The sequence below is a fragment of the Bos mutus genome, chromosome 27, assembly GCF_027580195.1.
Source record: "Bos mutus isolate GX-2022 chromosome 27, NWIPB_WYAK_1.1, whole genome shotgun sequence".
Taxonomy (NCBI): Eukaryota; Metazoa; Chordata; class Mammalia; order Artiodactyla; family Bovidae; genus Bos; species Bos mutus.
Window position 1 is genome coordinate 8,965,991 of NC_091643.1, and position 23,906 is coordinate 8,989,896.

The 23,906-nt window shown below is 49.9% G+C and overlaps 1 protein-coding gene across 10 annotated transcripts in view; it reads left to right on the forward strand.

Annotated features, from left to right (window-relative positions):
* ANK1 (ankyrin 1) overlaps positions 1-23,906 on the forward strand; it is a 111,278-nt gene that overhangs the window by 67,047 nt on the left and 20,325 nt on the right. For 8 of the 10 annotated variants that reach the window (XR_011462872.1, XR_011462871.1, XM_070364239.1 and 5 more), the window contains 9 exons: positions 399-603; positions 890-986; positions 1,246-1,474; positions 2,946-3,071; positions 3,255-3,374; positions 4,632-4,707; positions 4,948-5,022; positions 7,744-7,875; positions 9,632-9,778. Coding sequence is in view for 8 of the 10 variants with exons in the window: in XM_070364239.1 (XP_070220340.1) it covers positions 399-603; positions 890-986; positions 1,246-1,474; positions 2,946-3,071; positions 3,255-3,374; positions 4,632-4,707; positions 4,948-5,022; positions 7,744-7,875; positions 9,632-9,778 (1,207 nt within the window). In the remaining 2 variants the exon portion in view is untranslated. Of the gene's footprint in view, positions 1-398; positions 604-889; positions 987-1,245; positions 1,475-2,945; positions 3,072-3,254; positions 3,375-4,631; positions 4,708-4,947; positions 5,023-7,743; positions 7,876-9,631; positions 9,779-10,786; positions 12,810-22,169; positions 22,539-23,906 lie in introns of those variants that run through there. The other 2 variants (XM_070364243.1, XM_070364244.1) reach the window with 2 other exon arrangements.

Genomic DNA, 23,906 nt, shown 5'->3' on the forward strand with positions numbered 1-23,906 from the left:
ATAGCCTTTGTGCCCCCCAGGACATCTCTACCTGTTGGTCCACTGCCTAAAAAAATCCCGTCAGGGCTCTGATCTTAAGCTCAGAAGAGAGTTGGGTGGCCGGGATAGGGCAGATGCTCTGTTAAGTCGCAGGAAACCCTAGATGGCATGTTTAAACCACCGGGTCAGCACTGAGGAGAAGGCATGTGGCTCCCTGGATAGGAGCAAGGCCCCGAGGAGTGGGGAGCAGGGAAACGGGGGTGGGGGCTCAGACAGGGGAGCTGGACAGGACATCAGGCAGGACAGCACCCCACCCCCGCCCCTGGGGACCTTCAGGCCTGCCGGGACAGCCGCTCTCATCCCCGCCCATGAGCCCCTCGGCTGCTCCGGGCTGAGCATCCCCCTTGGGCACCTCGCAGGCCCAGCCTGTACCCGATGAGCTGGTCACCAAACTCCTGGGCAACCAGGCCACGTTCAGCCCCATCGTCACTGTGGAGCCGAGGCGCCGGAAGTTCCACCGCCCCATCGGCCTCCGCATCCCGCTGCCCCCGTCCTGGATGGACAACCCCCGAGACAGCGGGGAGGGGGACACCACCAGCCTGCGGCTGCTCTGCAGCGTCATCGGTGAGGGGCACCCCCTTTGTCCTGGTCCTGCCGTCTGGGGAGACGGGAGGAGATGGAGCTGGGGAGTGATGGGGCCCTCGGAGGGATGGGGGTTCTGCCTCCAGGTAGAGTCTCCCTGTCCCTGATGAGCCCCCAGACCCCAGAGGAGGGGGTCCTCCCAGAGGGGACGAGGTCACGGGGTGCAGGGTGGGGGGGTGGGAGGCTGGGATCAGGACCTCAGCCAGGTGTGCACGCCCTGCGTTGGCCTCTGGAGACGGTCCCCCAGCCCAGTCTACGCCTATGGCAGGAGGAACTGACCAGGCCCAATGGGAAGACATCACGGGGACCACCAAGCTCGTCTATGCCAACGAGTGTGCCACCTTCACCACCAACGTCTCTGCCAGGTGAGACCCCACCCTGCAGCCTGACCCTGAGGCTCCCCGGGCCCTGCACGAGGTGGGTGGCGCTGCCCCCAGGGGCGGCCGCGCTCAGGCTGACCTTGTGCCGAGGGTCCTCCGCTGTCCCTCCCCTTCTCCACCTGAAAGTGCCACCCCCACCCCCACTGGGGCTGTCACCGCCCTGCTCACAGGCCATCCTGTTGGATGGAGGGGACGCCCCTGCCCCAGACACCTAGGGATAGGCTCAAGGCTGCCCTCCTTTCAGGTTCTGGCTGTCGGACTGCCCCAGGACGGCTGAAGCCGTGAACTTTGCCACCCAGCTGTACAAGGAACTGACCGCAGTGCCCTACATGGCCAAGTTTGTTATTTTCGCCAAGATGAATGACCCCCGGGAAGGGCGTCTGCGATGCTACTGCATGACGGATGACAAGGTGGACAAGACGCTGGAGCATCATGAGAACTTCGTGGAGGTGGCCCGGAGCAGGGACATCGAGGTAGGGGCCGGGCCCCCACCCCGGGCTCATGCCCTGAGGGGGCCGGCACCTCCAGGGGTCGGGGGGAGGTAGCCTGGAGCAGGGACATTGAGGTGGGGACCAGGCCCCGCCCCAGGCTCATGCATCGAGGGGGGCGGCACCTCCAGGGGTAGGGGGGAGGTGGCGCTGGAACCCCAAGCCATCAGGAAGGCAGCCTCTGCAGAGGGGCTCCTGGGCATGTCCCTCTGAGTCCCTCTTGAAAAGCATCCTTGGGAGGCCGCCCCAAAGCTGAGGACACCGCCCTGCGTGTCTCAGGGAGGCAGCAGGCTGTCAGCCCAATGGTACTAAGAGCTGACGTTCATTAAAATCTTCACCTCCCAGATGCTATTAAAAGTGCTTGAGGGTCTTCCTTGGTGGTCCAATGGTTACGACTTTACCTTCCAATGCCAGGGGCATGGGTTCGATCCCTGATCGGGGGACTAAGATCCCACATACCTCACAGCCCAGAATCCAAAACATAAAACAGTAGAGATATTGTAACAAATTCAATAAAGACTTTAAAAACGGTTCACATCAAAGATAAAAAAATCTTTAAAATTGTTTTAAACAATAGAAAATAAAAAGACTCGAGTGACATCGTCTCCCCTGACGCTCACAATGGAGTGTCCTGTTCTTATGCCCAGTTTACAGATGAGGAAATCGAGGCTTGGCAGATTAGGTAACCTGCCCAAGGTCACACAGCTGAGTTAATGGTAGAGAAAGGACTTGTCCTAATCTCTCAGCCACACCAGGGTTTGGGCGGTGCCCAGATGGGGAAGCAGGGGAGAGCTTGGGCAAATGGGAGACCTGTGACGTGCGGGGCCTTGGTGTGAAGCTGTCGCCCATCCTGGAGTCCTCACTTGGGTTAAGATGTGTAACAAGAAAGGACTTTGGCCAAGGTCTGGCCTCAGAGGCTTTCCTGAGCCTTCCAGGGGTTCTGATGGGCCAGAAGGAGGAACCCAAGGCTGGGACCTGCCTCAAATGCTGTTTGGGGCACTAACCGGACAAAGGATTGTGTCTCTTTGGGCCTCAGTTTCCTCATCTGTCAAATGGGTTCTCAGTAACTTCTCCGTGGAAAGTATATACACAGTAGGGATTGTTATTACCGTGGGTGAGATTAAAATACCGTGTGGTCTTTCTGGCACTTGCATAAATGAAACCTTGTTGGATGGATATTAAAAGAGAGAAATGCTTTCTGGAGCTGTATTATGATCTGCTAGTGGAGTTCTGAAGTCCTTTGATAAGCAGTGGTGATCAACCACACAGTGAGATGTGGAAAGTCCTGCTTATTATAAAAACCCTTTGAAGTAAAGAAGCATCTGCCGTGACCTTTCTAAAACCCTCCATGGAGCTTCCCAGGGCGCAGCCTCTGGGGTCGTGGGGAGGGAGAGGCCAGAGCTGACAGGTGGGGCCGGGCGTCTGCGTGTTCCCACCTGCTGCTTCTTTCCCACAGGTTTTGGAGGGCATGCCCCTCTTCGCCGAGCTCTCGGGGAACCTGGTGCCCGTCAAGAAGGCTGCTCAGCAACGGAGTTTCCTCTTCCAGTCCTTCCGGGAGAACCGGTTGGCCATTCCCGTCAAGGTGCGCCCTGCTCTCGCCCACCCATCACCTGGGTCTAGAAGCTCGGGAGGCAGCGGCCCCAGAGCCGCCAGGCTGGTGGCCGGGGTCAGGGAGGGGGATGTCCTCTGAGCCGGCTGGGCTGGTGGCCGGGCTTGGCAGGGCGAGGGCGGCCCCCGACCCTCCATTCTGTGTGACTGAGTCCAGGTGAGGGACAGCAGTCGGGAGCCTGCAGGGTTCTTGTCCTTCCTGCGCAAGGCGATGAAGTACGAGGACACGCAGCATATCCTCTGTCACCTGAACATCACCATGCCGCCCTGCACCAAGGTGAGCACCCCGCCGGGGCCCTTGGCCAAGAGACAGCCCGAGACGCCCCGCCCCCGACTCCCCACCCCCGGGATGGAGAAAGGCCCTGGGCTCTCCTCTGACAGGCTGTGGCCCAGTCCTTCCTGCAAAGCTCAGGAACTAAGGTCAGGGTGCAAGGGTGACACCCGTGCTCACCCCGAGGCCCCGAGCTCCCCAGGACGCCCCCTCCGGGAGGTTGGAAGGCGAGGCCTGAGAACCGGATGGCTGGTGGCTGAAGGTGTCCCAGCCACAGCAGGGCTTCTTCAGAGCCTCTTTCTCCTGAACTTGCTCGGGCCCAGGCCCCGCCTCCGGGAAAGGGAAGCCTGGTGTCTCAGCCCGACACTCGCCTGGGGCTCTGAGCTCAGCGGAGGCGTGAGGACCGAGCGTCACCAGTGCCAGGGAGTACCAGGCTGCACCAGGGATGGAGGGACCTCCTCTCCCGTGTTGGTGACTCCTGGTGTTTTCATCATCAGCCTTTTATGCCCAACAAGACAAGCAAGGCCACTTCCAAACGTCGAGGCTGGTTTTCTTTCCTGACTAAGGACAAGGGGGAACCAACTTCTTTTTCACCAGAGGGGCTCCCGAAGCCTTGAACAAGCACCCCGCTGCTTGGCCACAGGTCCAGCATGCAAAGGCTTGGGCATCAATACAGGTCTTTTGAGCAGAAAGGAATTCAGAAAGAAAAGATCTTTGTTTTTTTTTTTTTTTTTAGAATTCAAACTCCAGCTCCACTGATGACTGTCTGAGTGGCCTTGGGTGGGTTGCCCCAGCCTCTGGGCCGGGGACTTGGGAAGAATGATGGTACCTGCCTCAGGCAACTCTGACCATCAGGCAGGGCCTGGCATGTGATTAGGGCTGCGTGAGCTTATTATTGGGTTTCCCCTCAGTGGTAAAGAAGCCACTTGCAAGTCAGGAGATGCTGGTTCAATCCCTGAGTCGGGAAGACCCCCTGGACGAGGGCACAGCAACCCACTCCAGTATTCTTGTCTGGAGAATCCCATGGACAGAGGACATGGGATTCACGGCAGTCTACAGTCCACGGGGTCACAAAGAGGCGGACATGACTGAAGCCACTTAGCACACACGCACGAGCTTATTATTATCACTAGAGATGAAGCGCGTGAACCTCATCGACTCCCTCTAGCCGCCCCCACACACAGCCTGTGTGTTATGGGGCTTCCCGTCCCCAGGGTGTCCTCCCCACACCCACAGCGCCCCCTCCTGGTCTCTCTCCTGCAGGACAGCGGAGCCGACGAACGGAGGAGGACGCTGACGCCGCTGGCCCTGAGATACAGCCTCCTCGAGTCCACAGCAGGTACTCACCTCTCTGTGCTCACTCCCATCCAGGGGGCAGCAAGGGGGGTCATGTCACCGGGAGCTCCCCGAGCAGACACCATTGGCTCAGCCCTTGGGTGGGGTCTCCATGACCCTCTCAGGCTCAGCTGCCAATCGGGGGACACGGAGCGTGACCTGAGCGCTCTCTAGCCCCCCCACCCATGCTGGGCGGTTCTGTGTGCTGTCGAGGCCGCTGAACAGAATGCCGTGCTTCCCCCAGATTTCCTCAGTGGCACAGACCAGGCCGACATGAAGATGATGCTCATATCAGAACACCTGGGCCTCAGCTGGGCCGGTGAGTCAGGAATCGGGGCAAAAGAGCAGGGTGTCTGTCCACACCTCCCTCTGCACCGCCTCCCCTCTGAACAGCAGCGCTGACAGCTTGCTAAGCCTCTTCCCACTGTCCGCTGCGCACCTGACCCGGGGTTGTCTCTGATGGGGCTGCTGCCCAGACAGCGCCTTTGGGTACCAGGGGAGGCGGGCTCCCTCCCCCCACTACTTCTCTCTAGTTTTCCTCTTGAGAAGCTCAACTTCTGACATTACAGGAGACCTTAGGGCGGATCCAGTGTGCCCGTTTTACAGATGGGGAGGCTGAGATCCCACTAAGAAGGGTGACTTTGGTTGTGCGGCAAGTTATGGATAGAGCCCTGAAAAGACCAGTGAACCAAGAACACACAAGCGAACACAAAATGTGTGTCCTGCCTGCCTGCCCACCACTCCCTACACCGCACATGCCATCTGTCCTGCCAGGGGCTTTGTTGAGGGAAAGGAAGAAAGACAGGGCAAAAAGCCTCTGCAGCTGCTTCTTGGTTTTGTGAGTGTGTATGTTCATATATGTGTGGTGTGTATGTGTGTGTTGTGTACGTGTTGTGTATGTGTGCTATGTGTGTGTTGTGTATGTGTATTGTGTATGTGATGTGTGCGTCTGCGGTGTGTGTGTGTGGTATATATGTGTTGCATATGTGTCCTGTGTGTGTTGCGTATGTGTTGTGTTTCTGGTTTGTGAGTGTGTATGTGTGGTATGTGTTGTAGTGTGTGTGTTTGTGTGTGTTGTATATGTGGTATGTGTTTTTGTGGTATGTGAGTGTGTGTGTATGTGTGGTGCATGTGTATGTGATGTATATGTGATGTGTATATGTGGTGTGGTGTGTATATGGTGTGTGTGTGTATGTGGTGTGTGATGTGTGTGGTGTGTGAGTGTGTGTATGTGTGGTTTCTGTGTATGTGATGTATATGTGATGTGTACGTGTTGTGTGTATGTGGTGTGTTGTGTATGTGGTGTGTGTGTGTGGTGTGTATGTGGTGTGTGGTGTGTGTATATCTGATATGTGATGTGTATGTGGTGTATGTATGTGGTATGTTGTATATGTGTTGTGTGTGTGGTGTGTTGTATATGTGGTGTGTGTACATAGAGTATTGTGTAGGTGGTGTTTGTGTGGTATGTGGTGTGTATGTGGTGTGTGTATGTAGAGTGTTGTGTATGTGATGTGTATGCAGTGTGTTGTGTATGTGTTGTGTGTACATGGCATGTTGTGTGTACATGACACATTGTGTATGTGGTGTGTGTATGTGGTGTGTTGTGTATGTGGTGTGTGTATGTGGAGTGTTGTGTATGTGGTGTGTGTATGTGGAGTGTTGTGTATGTGGTGTGTGTATGTGTTGTGTGTATGTGGAGTGTTGTGTATGTGATGTGTATGCGGTGTGTTGTGTATGTGTTGTGTGTACATGGCACGTTGTGTGTACATGACACATTGTGTATGTGGTGTGTGTATGTGGTATGTTGTGTATGTGTTGTGTGTACATGGAGTGTTGTGTATGTGGTGTGTTGTATATGTGTTGTGTGTACGTGGAGTGTTGTGTGTGTGTGTGTGTGTGGTGTGTGTGTGTGTGTGTGGTGTGTATGTGGTATGTGTATATGTGATATGTGATGTGTATGTGGAGTGTTGTGTATGTGGTGTGTGTATGTGGAGTGTTGTGTATGTGGTGTGTGTATGTGTTGTGTGTATGTGGAGTGTTGTGTATGTGTTGTGTGTATGTGGTATGTTGTGTATGTGTTGTGTGTACATGGAGTGTTGTGTATGTGGTGTGTGTATGTGGTGTGTTGTATATGTGTTGTGTGTACGTGGAGTGTTGTGTACGTGGGGTGTGTGTGTGTGTGTGGGTGTGTGTGTGTGTGTGGTGTGTATGTGGTATGTGTATATGTGATATGTGATGTGTATGTGGTGTGTTGTGTATGTGTTGTGTGTGTGTGGAGTGTTGTGTACGTGGTGTGTGTGTGTGGTGTGTGTGGTGTGTATGTGTTGTGTGTACATGGAGTGTTGTGTATGTGGTTTATGTACGTGGAGTGTTGTGTGAGTGGTGTGTGTGGCTCACACACATTCTGGTTCTCACCATCACTTTCCACGCTGGTCTTCCTCATCCCTGAAATGAGACTCAGCTCCTGTGCTCTCCTCTAAAGCACCTGCGAGAAACAGCCGTGAAGACAGCGGCAGAGAAGAGCTCGCCTTCTGCGATGGTGCCTTGCATTTAGATGGGGACTTGTATTCCCATTTTAAATGTAAACAGCTCCTTTCCCTGAAGAAACACAAATACACAGATGCGCTTCCATTATGACTGCTTCCCGAGGGAAGGGCGGTGGCTTTTGCCTCACCAACAGTGCCGAGGGCATCCGCTGTTCAGCCCTCCCCTGGGACCCCAGCCGGTCCTTCGACCTTCCGTGGCTCAGCCTCATCACCCATATTCCAAGTGATGACAGCAAGAGTGTCCATTCATTCATTCAGTCCTTATTACTCTCTTGTGATCACGCTGCTTCCTGGCGCATTTCCTGGTGCATTTCCTGGGGATGCCACAGGGCAGGTGTCACCTTACACTAGGCATCCTTGGGAAGGAGGCTTAAAGTCCACAGGGGACTGCTCTCTCTCTCGGGTACCCCTCGGGGCGCCCCGCTCCCCACTCAGGCTCGGGGCCGGGGCCAGCTCCAGCTGGTCTCACCCTGGTCTTGGTTCCTTGCATGCAGAGCTGGCCCGGGAGCTGCAGTTCAGTGTGGATGACATCAACAGGATCCGTGTGGAGAATCCCAACTCCTTGCTGGAGCAGAGCCTGGCCTTGCTGAACCTCTGGGTCACCCGTGAAGGCCAAGACGCCAAGAGTCAGTACCGGGGCGAGGGCACAGCTGGGACCCTTCTCTCCCCAAAGCCTATGCCAGGAGCTCACCAAGCAGTTCTCCCCAGAACTTCTCCCTCCAGATTCCTGGGGTGCTGTTGACCTTTGGGACCAATCATTCTGCACACTCTGTCTCTCACACACACATACTCAAGTGCACACACACGCAGGCACACACCTCTGAGGGTCCCTGGTCTTCTGGACAATCCCGCCAGGAGGGCACGCCATGACCTCTTCCCATTCTCAGGATGAGTTTGCAATCACACCAGGACCCCTAAAAGACTGCGTCTGTGCAGGGTGTGTGCCTCTTGGTTGAATTTATCAAACGAGGACTGTCCCCTCAGAGCCCAGCCAGGAGTCCCCTCAGATGCAGTTCTTGTTCCCCCAGGATTTTCTTCAACCTGGAGGGAAGATGTGACTCACTCTTTTCAGCTCCTCAACCACATTCCCGAACACAAAACACTAAGAGAAACTGAGTGTTTACATTTGCATCTCAGATCAACTAGCAAGGACCAAAGATTTCCAAAGGACAGACTCCAATTCTTCTCTCTCTCATTTTCTTGTAGTATTCCTCTTGTCATTGTTCTGTTGTTTAGTCGCTAAGTTGTGTCCAACTCTCTGCCACCCCATGGACCGTAGCTCGCCAGGCTCCTCTGTCCATGGGATTCTCCAGGCAAGAATACTGGAGTGGGTTGCCATTCCCTTCTCTAGGGGATCTTCCCGACCCAATGTTTCCTGCATTGGCAGGTCGATTCTTTACTGCTGAGCCACCAGGGAAGCCCCAGCATTCCTTTTGGGTTACAAAAGAAAAACGTCTTTCCATGCCTTGAAATTCACCACTGTTGGGGTTTGGAAAAGGTCTGTTAAAGGATAACAAAACCCAAGCCTCCCTCACTTTACTGTGCTTCAAAGATACTGCACTTCTCCCCCCAGATTCATCAGGTCTCTTGGTGCCAATTTCCAGCAGCATCTGTTCATTTTGTGTATGTCACATTTGGGGAATTCTCTCAGCATTTCACAGTTTCTCATGATGACTGCATTTGTCTCGCTGTTCTGTGATCAGGGTCCTTATGTGACTATGAAGACTCACTGAAGGCTCAGAGGAAAGTTTGCATTTTTTGGCCATAAAATACCTTTAAGATATGTACCTTGTTTTTTTTCTGGACACAATGCTATTGCACACTTAACAGACTAGAGTGTAGTGTAAATGTAACTTTCATATGCACTGTGTATCAGTTGCTCAGTCCTGTCTGACTCTTTGCCACCCGACCGCCTGAAGCCCTCCAGGGCCCTCCCTCCATGGAATTCTCCAGGCAAGAATACTGGAGTGGGTTGCCATTCCCTTTTCCAGGGGATCTTCCGGACTCAGGAATCGAACCCGGGTCTCCGACATTGCAGGCAGATTCTTCACCATCTGAGCCACCAGGGAAGCCCCTAGAAAATCAAAAAATTTGGTTTCTGGCTCTTGTTGGCTTTATTGCATAGTGTGGACGGAAACTGCATCATCTCCCGGTCTACCTGACTTATCCTAGAGGTAGTTTGTTTGGACTTCTAGAAAAGAAGGGGCCTGCAACCCCCGACCCGCCCCGCCCCCCCCGCGCGCGCGCGCGCGCGCGCACACACACACACACACACACACACACACACTCAGAGCCGCGCGCACACAGACACACACACACTCAGAGCCGCGCGGGGCTTGGGTAGCGGCCCGCGAGCGCCCTCTCCCTCCGCTCTGCCCGCAGTGGAGAACCTGTACGCCGCCCTGCGGAACATCGACCGCGGCGAGATTGTGAACATGCTGGAGGGCTCGGGCAGGCAGGGCCGCAGCCTCAAGCCAGATCGCCGGCCCGCCGACCGGGACTACTCGTCGTCCCCCTCCCAGATGAATGGTGAGTGTCCCCCGGGCGTGGGGGGGCAGGCCGAGCCGCCGCCGCCTCCTGACCCTCCCTGGAACCTTCTCACCCGGTGGCCGGAGGTCAGTCTCCCTCTGGATGGGCGGTGGTGAGAGCAGAGGTGATGGGGGTCCCGGGGGCGGGGGGCCCAGCAGGATAGGAGGGGCGGCTGCCGCCCCCGCTCCGCTACCCTCCTCTGCTTGCCGCGCCCTCCAGCTCTGCGCAGACCCACCTGAGACCCTCGTCCGTCCGTAGGCACGAGGTTCTGGAGGAGGTCTCGGTTGGGGACCAGCGGAGAGGTGTCCTTAAGCCCTCCTGCTACCCCTTCTCTGGGGCTAAGCGGGCTTTTTCCTTTAAGCCAGTTTCTGCTTTTGTCTCCCTTTTTTCTCGCCCCATCCCTTCCCCATCACTTGTTTGGATGCGGTTTGGCCTGGCACAGAGTCGCTCCCCCTCCGGTGACCCCGCTCCACGGGGCCTTGACCTTTGCCCCCAGTACCCCCTCTGCGGCCTTTAGGACACCTTCCTTGAAGCAGAGGAGGGGCCGTGTGGGGAGCAGGGCCTAGATCCCGTTTCCCCTCCATCTGTGTCTGTATTCAGAGCGCACAGAGGCAGGCCCAGCCACCTCCTGCTGGGATGGTGGGAGCTGGGACCCTTCCTTCCTCTTGATCTCTTGACTCCACGTGCTGGGCCATCAATCTCTTTAAAACCCACAAGTTGGATCAGAGACCTGAGGTTCCTTACAGGCCTCGAAAAACAATTTGGTTCTGGGGACCCGCTTTCCAGGTGCAGGGTATGCTCCTCCACTCTACCCCTCCAGCTTGCCCACCGACCTCCCCCGGCTCCCAGGTCACCAGCCATCCCGGCCACTCCCACATGTGTGCCTCCATGCGGGCCCCTGTGACCGGAGCTTGTGAGAGAGTGGAGGCAGGGGGCAGGGGGCAGGGGCCTCCCCAGTGAATGCCACGCCCCTCACACTGGTCTCTCTCCCCGAAACCTGGCGTCCAGCGCCCCCGAGCGCAGGACTCATCGGATGACTGCGTCCTACGGCCTGTCTCTTCTGCCTCTGACCTCACCTGGGCTGCTGCTCTCGCCCACACTGCCTGCCTTCACTGCCTCACCCCCGGCGGCCGGGGTTCAGGGCTCTCAGCCTCCCCAGATGCTTTTCCCAAGGACCCCCAGCCTGCCCCCTGGGGTGCGGGGGGCTGCCTTTCCAGCCAGGGCCTGTGTGCAAGCTCCAGGCTGTCCCCGGGGAGGAGGCACACTCTCAGCCCCAGCGTCCAGGGCTCCCAGACCAGCCCTCTCCCTGCCCCTTGGGGGACTGGCTGAACATGACGGGGACCGCTAAGTGACCGACTCTCTTTCACAAGGACTGAGGAGGGGGTGGCCGAAAAACACTGCAAACTGGGAGAAATCAAGAGATGAGACACTTTGCCCTTTTTTAACTAGATAACCCAGTCCCTTGGTTGGGTTTATTAACAGAAGCCCAGACTTGGTTCAGTCAAGGCAAGGCAGCAGTTTTGAGGGTTTTGTACCCCAAATCTATGGACACCGGGCACATAGAATTATATGAGGATAAACAAGGCAGGTACAACAATTAAAAACCTGTCAAGGGGACAGATCCTAAGCCAAGTGTTCTTATCACAATTAAAAAAAAAAGTTTTATTAAGGGCAGTTACATACCTAAGTATTTATGAATGTCTCTTCTGGCCCTGGGACTCCCGTGGGGCCTGGAGACTCTAAAGCTGGAGCAGAGAGTTCTAACCCCCATGGGCCCGAGCCCCATGCCCCGTGACTGTGGAAGGGCAGTCCAGTTGGGCCGCTCATTTGGCAAATATTCTTTGAACACTTGTCACCCACCAGAGGTTGTTCTAAGCCAGGCAGATAAGTCAGTTCTCAAACAGACCCCGAAAGGAGCAAAGCCCCAAACTCAGCCTTCATGGAGCTTGCCTTCTGTTGGGACAGGCAAGCAAAAATTTATGGAAGTGAGTTAGATAATGTGCTAGCAGGGTGATGAGGGGGAAAAATTGGAGTCAAGCAAGGTTGGAGTGTGGGATTGAGGGGTTAGATAGTCGGGTAGGAGTGGGTAGCATGTGAACAGAGGCTGGAGAGAGAGGTGGGGTGGGCATGTGAACAAGGGAGAGAGTGCCCCGACCAGCAGTCTGGGCAGGGGCCCCGAGCAGGTGGGCCTGGTGCGTCCGCAGAGCATGGAGGGTCCAGAGCGGAGGACAAGAGGGCAGGGGCCGCAGGAGGCCAGCTCCTCCAGGCTGCAGTGGGGACGCTGGTTTTACTGGGAAGGCGATGGAGAGCCATGGCCGGTCTGGAGCAGAAGAGTCCCGAGAGCTGACGAGTTGACCAGGGGTCCTCCCCACTTTGATTGCAGACACACTCTGAACGCTTCCGTGCTTCCTGGCCGCTCTGTCGCCTGTCAGCCCTTCCGAACCCCTCATCCCGTGGGTGTCCCGACAGGCGCGGGCCGTGTGCCCTGCGTGCTCGCTCCCGCCAGGCCGGAGCAGACACTCAGACGTCCGCTTGGTCCATCCTGGCCTTTCGGGGCACCAGAGCTGGCTTCTGTGTGTTTTTCCTGCCTTCTGCCTTCCTGTCCCTGGAAAACCATGCCCTCCTGGCCCGGGGAGGAGGAGCAGGAAGGATCGGAGGTGGAAGAGCAGGCAGACGGCTGCCCCCTGCACTTCCTCTGGCTTTCTGTCCCCGGGCCAGTCCGGCCCTCGAGCTGATGGCCACGGCATTCCCTTGTTTCCTTTGTGCTTTCCCTGCTCTCTGCTCGTCTAAGCCTCCCTTGGCCACTGTGGACACTCAGGGCGGTGATTGGTTGCTCTGTGGTTTCAGGAAGATAGGAACCTGAGCTCTCTCATCCATCCTTCCTGGCTCTTCTTGCTGGGTTTGTCTGGACTGGCCGGGGCAGAAGGGCCAGTTTGCTTCTCCTGTACAGGAGAGAACTACCCCAGAATCTGGGAATAAATGTGAAATGTGAAGGAAAAAACTTGCCCATAGAGCAAAACAAAACAAAACAAAACTGTGTTCCTAAAAATAAAGGATTTCTCATATGAAAGGGAAAGATGGATATCTCATATCCTATTCAGTCAACTCCATTTGATTTCATGGGTTGGATGCAGCGTCTACTTGGAAATATAATATGTCTTGTTTCTTTCGACTCTTAGCCCAGCTAGGGAAGTGTGGCTTCCGTCTGAGGTCAGGCTGTCTGTCCACCTCTTGTCGAGTCTGCTGCTGACATCAAATTATTAGGGTCGTCGTTCCATCTGGGTTAACAGAGAGCCCGGGTGACAGCTGAGATAAGGAGGGGCTGGAATCAGGGGGTGGGTACTGCTGGATTGTCCTGCCCCAAGGCTGTGTGTTTGATTGCCTGTTACCTGATTTCCCCAAAATACAACCCCGAGGGGACAGCTCTAGACAGGGATGGGCTGGTGACCCAGGTATGGTAGGGTCACACGAGAGACTGCTCAAGAGACAGGCACTTCTGGATCTCAACCAGAGGACTCAGCCAACCTTCCTGTGCTCTGGTCCACCCAGACTTTGTTTGATAATCCTTGCTGAGCATGGCCTCTGCTCAGTAGGAATCCCCACTCCATTGAGTATGGCCACCTACAGCCTCAGATCCATGCTTGTGGGGGTGTGGGGGGGTCAGTGGGGTCTTCTGGAGACTCAGAGGGGGCAGGGAGCATAGCCCCCAAGCCCTGTGATCAGGGAAGGGGCTCCAGGATAAACACGAGGCAGAAAGAAGTCCTGAGGAAGGGTGTGCATGAGTTCTCTTTGTGGACACACTTTCATTTGGGTGAAATTCCATTTATGTGAACCCCAGGAAGTTTCAAGGTGGTAAAGTCACCAAAAATGAGACTCAGACATACTGTGACTGGCAGAGTTATTACCCTCTCTCACCCTTAATCACATCTTACTGAGATTCCCAGGAGTGATAGAATGTTTATCCAGCCATATCTGAGAAGCTGTCTGAGATGCAGTCCACTTTTGGCTAAGATAAGGCAACAAGTACTGAACATATCCCTCCTGCTTAAAACAAGCAAAAAATGGACAAGCTATATGAAACAGCAGTTCTCAAGACACTGACATCAGGCAGTAAAGATCAGTGATATATGAAACGTGGAAAATAAATGAGATGAACCCTACAATTGCCTGGATTACTGCCTTGAAAGAGTTTCTAAGTCATGGAGGAAGGAAGAGAAATCCAGAAGAACCCCTGGTTAAGGAGAAGTTTCTGGCAATCCAAGGAGATCAGGGAAGCTGGAATTCCCTAGAGAGACAGCTGCACAGAGACAGGACTCTGGAGAGCTTCAGAAGGTCCCCCACAAATTTTGGTTGATTATTAATCGTCTATTCCCAACAGTCAGACTGATTGTCACAGACGTTGCATAGGGAACACAGAGTGGTCCTCCTCGATAATGGAGAATGATTAGCCCTAGATTGATCAGTGCTCCCACCTAATCAACCTTGAAAGCAAAACTCAAGAGGATCAACCTGTTTTCAAGTAACTCAATGACATAACAGAACAAAGCTCAAGAATCATTTGTTGTTGTTCAATGCTAAGTCATGTCTGACTCTTCACGACCCCATAGACTGGCTCCTGTGTCCTCCACTATCTCCCAGAGTTTGCTGAAATTCATGGCCACTGAGTCAGTGATGCCATCCAACCATCTCATCCTCTGCTGGTCCCTTCTCCTTTTTGCCTTCAACCTTTCCCAGCATCAGGGGCTTTTCCATTGAGTCAGCTCATCACATCAGGTGGCCAAAATATTGGAGCTTCAACTTCAATAACAATCTTTCCAATGAATATTCAAGGTTGATTTCCTTCAGGATTGACTGGTTTGCTTTCCTTTGCAGTCCAAGGGACTCTAAAGATTTGTTACAGGAATACAAAATATCCAGCACCCAACAAGATAAAAGTCACAGTGTCTGACATTCAAATAATCCAATTAAAGATTCTCAGACACACATTCAAAGAGGCAGGGAAACAAAACCCATAATGAGAAGAAAAATCAATCAATTAAAACTGATGCAGATGTTAGAATTAGTAGACAAGAATGGTAAAACAATTATTATAACTATTTCAGATGTTCCAGAAGTCAAGTAGAAACTTGGAAGATGTTTTTTAAAGACCCAAACCAATCCCCTAGAGGTGAAACTACAAGATATAGGTTGAAAAATACACTGAATTAAATTTCATTAAAGAAGAAAAGGTGAACTTGGCAACATAGTAATAGAAACTCTCCAAAATGAAACACAAGAACAACAAAAAATCTTTAAAAGCATCAGTGAGCTATGGGGCAATTTCAGGTGGCCTAATATTTGTGAAATTAGTTTCCAACAGAGAAAGGGGCTGAAAAAGTATTTGAAGAATTAATGGCCCAGAATTTTCCAAGTTGACAAAAACAATAATTACACAGATCCAAGAAGTTCCGTTAACCACATGAAACATGAAGTCTACTATACCAAGGCACATTTTAAACAAATTAGTCAGAACCAGTGATAAAGTTTTTAAAGTAGCCAAAGGTGGGGGAAAAGATGCATTATATATGGAGATAAAGATAAGGATTATATCATATTTCTCACTGGGAACAATGGAAGTAAGTCAGCAGAGCAATATCTTTAAAGTAGGACACATCTTTAAAGTAGAACATCTCTAAAGTAACCTAGAATTCTATACCCAGCAAAAATAACTTCCAAAAATGAAAGCAAATAAAGATATTGCCAGACATACAAAAACAGAAGGAAGTCGTCAACAGGAAGTGACTGCTACAAGCAATTTTTTTTCATAAAATGTCCTTCAGGCCAAAAGAAAAATGACACCAGAAAGAAATATGGATTTATATGAACGAATGAACAGTGCCCAAAATGCTAACTATAAGGATAATACATAATTTTCTCATTATTTAAATCTCTTTAAAAGATAACTGTTTAAACAAAATAATATGTTGTGTTTATAACATATACAAAAGTGACATGTATTACAACGAAGGTACAAAAGTTGAAAAAGTTGAGAGAGAAAAGTGGAAGTATATTATTGTAAGGTTCTTATACTATATGCAAAGTGTTATCATATCACTTAAAGGTAGACTGGGGTAGTTTAATGATGTATGCTAGAAGCCCAAAAGCAATTCCTAAACTACTCAAAGAATCATAGCTAATCAGCCACCCAAAGAGATAAAATGGAAATTTTCAATTAACCCAAAAGAAGGCATAAAAAGGGCTTCCCTGGTGGCTCAGCGGTAAAGAACCCACCTGCCAGTGCAGGAGACATGGGTTGGATGCCTGATCTGGGAAGATCCCACATGCTATGGAGCCACTAAGCCCGTGTACGACAACTACTGGACCTGTACTCTAGAGCCGGGGAGCCGCAACTACTGGGTCCAAGCGCCCTAGAGCCCGTGCTCTGCAACGAGGGAAGACACCGCACTGAGAAGCCCACGCACCACAGTTAGAGCAAGACTTGTGCAGCAGCGAAGACCTAGCACAGCCAAAAATAAGTGAATAAAATTTTTTTTTAAAAGGCATAAAGAAAGGGAAAAGAGAACAAAAAACTGATGGGACAGAAGTAGAAATTAACAAATGATAGATTTAAACCTAACCACATTAATAATCTCATTATTGTAAATGATCTAAAAAAAACAAATTAAAAGGCGGATATAAAGGTAAATTTCAACTATATACTGCCTACAGGAAATGTCTTTAAGTATAAAACACAAATCCCTTAAAAGTCAAAGGGTGAGAAAACATAAATTATGCTAATGCTAATCAAAAGCAGACTGAAGTGGCTGTAATAATACCAAACAAGTAGATGTAAGAACAAAGAATGTTACCAGGGATAAAGAAAATAATTTCATAAGGATAAGCAGTCCATCAAGAGGGCATCGCAGTCTTAAATGTTAAAGCACAAGTAACATAGCTTTCGGAGAAGGCAATGGCACCCCACTCCAGTACTCTTGCCTGGAAAATCCCATGGACGGAGGAGCCTGGTGGGCTGCAGTCCATGGGGTCACTAAGAGTCAGACACGACTGAGTGACTTCACTTTCACTTTTCACTTTCATGCATTGGAGAAGGAAATGGCAACCCACTGCACTGTTCTTGCCTGGAGAATCCCAGGGATGGGGGAGCCTGGTGGGCCGCCTTCTATGGGGTCGCACAGAGTCGGACACGACTGAAGTGACTTAGCAGCAGCAACATAGCTTTAAAATACATGAGCAAAATCTGAGAAAACCACAGTGAGGCATAGACAGGACCACAGTTATAGTGGGAGATTTCAATACCCCCATCTTGCTAATTGATAGAACAGGTAGAAAAATGAGTACCCAAATAGATTTGAACAGCAGTCATTCACCTTGACCTGATTGACATTCATGGAACGTTCCACCCAATGACAGCAGAATACACAGTCTTTTCAGTTGCGCCTGCAACAGACCGACATAGAGCATATTCTCAACCAAGGGCCCCGACCCCTGGGCCACAGTCCACCCGTTAGGAACAGCAGGATTGAGTGGCGGGCGAGTGAGCGAAGCCTCATCTGTATTTACAGCTGTCCTCAACACCCACATCACTGCCGGGGCTCTGTCTCCTGTCAGAGCGACCGTGGTGTTCAATTCTCAATAAATCGAACACAATAAATGTAATGCACTTCAATCATCCTGAAATCATCTCCTGCACCTGGTTCATGAAAAAAATTGTCTTCCACGAAACTGGCCGCTGGTGCCAAAAAGGTTGGAGACCATTGTCCTAGACTATAAAGCAAGTCTTGATAAATATCAAAGAATTTAAGTCATTCAATGTATATTCTCTGACCACAGTAAATTAAATTACAAGACAATAACCAAAAGATACATAGGAACTCCTTGGAAGCTAAATAATACACTTCGAAGTAACCCGTGGGTCAAAGAAGAGAGCAAAAGGGAAATTAGAGAGTATTTTGAATGGAATGAAAATGAAAACACGCGATGTCAAAATGTATGGGATGCCAACAAAGCAGTATTAGGGGGAAATTTATAGCACTAAACATCCACATTAAACGAGAGAAAAGTTCTCAAGTCAGTTACCTCAGCTTTGTAATATTTTCAGATACTGTAAGAAGAACAACTTAAACCCAAAGTAATCAGAAGGAAGATAATAAAGATCAAAGCAGAAACTGATGAAACTGCAAACAGAAAACACTGAAGAAAATCAGTAAAACCAAAAGCTGGTTCTTTGAAATGATCGATAAATTGATAAGCACCCAGCCAGACTGATCATGAAAGAGAAGAAAAGAATTACCAATATCAAGAATAAGAGGTAATATCACTGAAGATTCTATAGGAAGCAAAAGGATGATAATACTATGATAATTTTATTCCAGTAAATTTGAAAGCATAAGCGAGATTGACAAAGTTCTTGGAAAGTACAAACTCAAAGCTCACATAGGAAGAAAGAGATACTCTGAATATAGTAAAGAAATTAAATGCATAATTTAAAACATTCCCACCAATTTATAAGTTGGAGCAACCACTATAGAAAATAGTACGGAGGTTCCTCAAAAAACTGGTTGCCGTGTAATCCTGAACTCCTACTCCTGGGTGGATATCCAAACACAATTATTATTTGAAGGTGCACGCGCCATAATGTTCGCTGAAGCACTGTTTACAGTTGTCGAGACATGGAAACAACCTGTCCATCAACAGATGAGTGGATAAAGAGGATCTGGTACATAGATACAATGGAGTATTACTCAGCCATTAAAAAGGATGAAATAATGCCATTTGCAGCAACATGGACGGACCTAGAGATTATCATACGAAGTGAAGTAAGTCAGACAGAGAAAGACAACTACCGTGTCATGTCACTTATATGTGGACTCTAAAATATGACACAGATGAAGTTATCTATGAAACAGAAACAGATGCAGACATAGAGGAAGGACATGTGGTTGCCAAGGGGGAGGGGAGCTGGGGGAAGGGGGACTGGGAGTTTGGGATCAGCAAATGCAAGCTATTATATACAGGATGGATAAGCAACAAGGTCCTACTGTGTAGCACAGGGAACTAGATTCAACATCCTATGATTAAACAGAATGGCAAAGACTATGAAGAATATATATGTATATAACTGAATCACTCTGCTGCACAGTGAAAATTAAGACAACATTGTAAATCAACTATACTTCGATAAAACAAATTAATAAAAAAAAGAAAACATTCCCACCAAGAAAACTCCAAGCCTAGATGACTTCACTGGCAAATGCTACCAAACATTAAGGAAGAAATAACTCACTCAGAAAATTTTAAAGGACATAATATTTCCCAGCTCATCCTATGAGGGCCGCTTTACATTTTTGGTCAAAAAGAAAAGGAAAGAAAGAAAGCCATTATAGAAAAACTGTAGTTTTTCACACCGATAAGGAGTGAGTATTTATGCAGAAACTCTAAATTTTAGCAAATCTAAAGCCAACACTATTTAAAAGGACAAGCCATCACGATCAAGCGGGGTTCGTCCAAGGAATGGAGAATAGTTGAATATTCAAAAAGAAATCAGCATCTGGCTTTGCATGTAAGGAGCATGGATGTCACCACACCATGCTGACAACAAGTAAAAAGTAAAGACTTTGAAAAATCAGTAACTCTTCTAGAATCTGTAGGAGAAGTGAGGACTTAGGGCAAATTGCTGCTGCTGCTGCTGCTAAGTCACTTTGGTCGTGTCCTACTCTGTGTGACCCCACAGACAGCAGCCCACCAGGCTCCCCGGTCCCTGGGATTCTCCAGGCAAGAACACTGGAGTGGGTTGCCATTTCCTTCTCCAATGCAGGAAAGTGAAAAGTGAAAGTGAAGTCGCTCAGCCGAGTCCGACTCCTAGCGACCCCATGGACTGCAGCCTACTAGGCTCCTCCGTCCATGGGATTTTCCAGGCAAGAGTATTGGAGTCGGGTGCCATTGCCTTCTCTGTTAGGGCAAATTACTATCCCCCAAATCGGACAGTCTGATTTGTGAATATGAAGAGTAGCAATTTACTGGAGCAGAGACCTAAAGGCATCTACAAAAAAGCCTGAAGCTAACATTACACTTGATGGTGAAAGACTGAGTGCTTTCCTCCCACATTCAGTGACAAGACAGCCATGTCTGCTCCTGCTGCTGCTGCTTTTTTTTTCTTTTCTTTTTTTAAATACTTATTTTTTGGCTGCACCTCGTCTTAGGGCACTCAGGTCTTCAATGTTCCTTGCAGTGTGTGGGATCTCTTCGTTGCAGCATGTGATATCTTGTTCCCTGACCAGGAATGGAACCCCGGCCCCCTGCACTGGGAGTGAGGTGTCCTAGCCTCTGGACCACGAGGGAAGTCCCACTAGCCCTGCTTCTGTTCACCACTGTCCTTGAGGTGCTCGAGGACCTCAATAAGGCAAGTAAGAGAAATAAAAGGCAGCTGGGTTGGAGAGGAAGAAGTAAACTGTCTTTGTTCATGGACAACGTGATATATATAAAAATCCGATGGAAGCTAATAAATGAGTTTGGTGAGGTTGCAGGATACAATTTCAGTATATAAAAAAATCAATTGAATCCTATATACTAGCAGTGTAAAAGTACAAACTGAAATTGAAAAAAGAATAGCCTTTACAGTAACATTGAAAAAATAGAAATACTTGTAGGTGAATCTGATAAAAGATGTAGGAAATATACACTGAAAACTACAGAACACTGCTGACAGAAATTAAAGAAGACCTGAGCAAACTCCAGGAGATCGTGGAGGACAGAGGAGCCTGGTGGGCTGCAGTCTGTGGAGTCGCAGAGTTGGATACGACTCAGCAACTGAGCAACGACAAATAAATGGAGAGATCCACTGTTCTCATGGGTCAGAAGACTCAGTACAGGTGTCAGTTCTCCCTGAAATGATCGAAATATCTGATGCAGCCCAATCAAATCCCAGTAGGCTTTTTTGTGAAAAGTGACATTGTTCTAAAATTTATATGGAAAAGACCTAGAACATCCAAACAACTTTGAAAAAGGACAAAGTTGAAGGATTTATAATGACTTCAAGAAATGGCAACCCACTCCAGTATTCTTGCCTGGAAAATCCCATGGACACAGGGGCCTGGGGGGCTATTGTCCATGAGGTCACACAAGAGTCAGACACGACTTGGTGACTGAACAAGATTTATTACAAAGCTACAGTGACCAATGCAGTGTGGTATTGCCATAAAGATAGATAAGTCAGTGAGTCCAGACATAGAACCACACATACAGGAACAACTGATATTCAGCAAAGATAATTCAGTGGATCATTTTTACCACATATCATGCTGGAGCAATTGGACATTTATATGCAGAAATGAACTTTGATTCATAGCTTACATCATATGCAAAAATTAAATCAAAATGGATCATAGGTTAAATGTAAAACCTGAAACTATAAAACTTTTTGATTAAAACATAAGAAAAAAAAAAAACCTTAGAGATCTTGGATAAGGCAAAGATCTCTTATATGCAATACCAAAAAGCGCAACCCGCAAAAGAACAAATCAACGAGTTGGACTTCATCAAAAACATCTGCCCTTCAAAATGCACTATAAAAAATGGAAAAAAAAAAAAAACAACAAGCTACTGATTGGGAGAAAGTGTTGGCAAATAATCATCTGATATAGGACTTGTATCCACAATACATAAAGAACTCTCAAAACTCAATAATAAAAAAACAACCCAAGCTTTAGAATGAGCACAAGATTTTAACTTAACCAAGAAGATATACAAATGGCAAACAAGCACACAAAAAGATACTCCACATTATTAGTCATCAGGGAAATACAAATTAAAACTATTGATATAAGGACGTACACTACACAGCTGTAGGAAAACTAAAGTGAAAAAGACTCACCATACCAAGTGTTGAGGATGTGGGGAGCCTGGGACCCCCATGCACCGCTGGTGGGCATGTAAATGGGCCACTTGGGAAAAAACTTTGGTTGTTTCTTTAAAAGTTAAAGATATCCCAACAGTGTGACCTAGCCATTCAGCAAAAACAATGGATGAATTGTCAATACATGCAACAACATGGATGAAATTAAGCTGAGTTAAAAAAAAAAAAAAAACAACCCAGATACAAAGATTCCACACTGTATAGCTCCATTTAGATAAAATTCTGGCAAATGCAACTAATGTCGAGTGACAGAAAGCAGATCAGTGGTTACCTGGGGGCAGGGTGGTGGAAGGAAGGACTGCAAAGAAGCCTGAGGAAATCTTTCAGGGATGATGAATGGCCCCCTCATCACTGTGCTGATGGTTTGTTTCATGGGTGTTTCCCTGTGTCCGAAATTATCAGATCATCTACTTTAAATGCATGCATTTAGGGCTTCCTCCATGGCTTATGGAGTGATAAAGAGTCTGTCTGCCAACCTAGGGGACACAGGTTCAATCTCTGGTCCAGGAAGATTCCACATGCCACGGAGCAGCTGCGCCCGTGTGCCATAACTACTGAGCCTTTGCTCTACAGCCTGGGAGCCGCAGTTCCTGAGCCCACGTGCCTCAGCTGCTGAAGCCTGCACACCCTGAAGCCTGTGCTCCACAGCAAGAGAAGCCACCACAATGAGAAGTCCTCGCATGGTGACTAGAGAGTGGCCCCCATCGCCACAACTAGAGAAAAGCCTGCAGAGCAACGAAGACCCAGCACAGCCAAACAAATTTTATATATATATATATATATATATAATCTGCATTTATCATATGCCAACTGTACCTCCATGAAGCTATCTTTAAAATATTGTATTGGCAAACTCTAGAACCACTCTGTGTCCCTTAAGCAAGTTGCTAAATCTCTGGTTTCCTCATCTATAAGGTAGGAGTAATGTGACAAATAAAAATAAAATGTTGGATATATTTTCATGAGAGAGAACTCAATTAGTAATGGTAATAATGGAATAATGCTTTCAAGAATAATAACAAGAAGAAAACTAATTATGTGATTCTTAAACGGCCTGCTCATCTCTACCTGCAGAGGTTTCTGTGGAGGGTTGGAAGGCCGTGGCCCTGGTTTTCCAGTTCGGTCATAATCTCACACATAAGACTTGGTGTCACTATTGTGGGGGGCTCCGATGCACACGTGTCCCCTACCCTCTGCTTTGTTCTTCCCAGTTTGGCCAGAGCTGGGGGGCTCCCTTGGTCCCTGTCACTGCACAGCCCTCCCGCCAGCCCACACCACCCCCAGACACCATGGTTTCTTCCTCCTTCTCCTAATTTGGGGATGCAAAACCATGTAGACGTGTAGGAGTCTTGTAGATCAGGCGGGAGGAAAGCTCCCATGGAAGATTAGGAGAGTCAAGCACATAGCTCACTTGCCTGCAACCTTGCACACCTGTCCTCATTAGCTGTCGCCGTTTCACGACTTACGGGCCAGGTCATCCATCCTGGTTCCCGTGTCCCTCCTGATTCTGAAGGCTCCGCACGGGGACAGGCTTCTTGTCCTTGGAGTGGACAGTCCGGGGAACCAGCTGGGGAGATCGTGGGGTAGGTTCAGAGATGGAGGATCCAGGTGAGCTGGAGTCATTGGGAAAACGTCGTGAAAGAAAGAGGACGAAGAGAACCTGCCCCTGTGTGTGTGTGTGTGTGTGTGCGCACGCCTGTGTGTTTATAGTCCCCAACCCTTTAGCATGTATGGGGCCTGCCATGGAAGCAGACCTCAGTATTTTTTGGTGGGAGAAGTGAGTGAATGAGGACAGCTGAGCTCTGTCAGAAGTCTAGCAGCTGGAGGGCAGGAGCTGAGGCCCAGCTGGGCGTGAGGTGGGCCGGTCTGGCCAGGAGAGGGGCTGAAAGCCTGGACGCAGCAGAGGGGGCCGAGTGACGTCCGAGTGGTGGGATGGAGAGTGTGGACACTGTGTTAGGGGCCTCTCTGGGCTGCTGGAAGGGCCCCTGGAGGCCCTGCAGGGCAGCCCCACCCACGCCGCAGGTCCCTTTGGGCTCTGCTGGATCTTCAGAGGTTGTGGGCGCAGGCGTACTCCCAGGACCCCAGACTACCTGGACCCAGTGGAGAATTTTGGCTTCTAGCCCTTCCCCTGCCTGTGGATCAGCACCGGCTCCAAAGCAAGGGCAGCGATCCCCTCCCTCACCGCAGTTAGAAGGGGCTTAGGCTCCTAACACACAC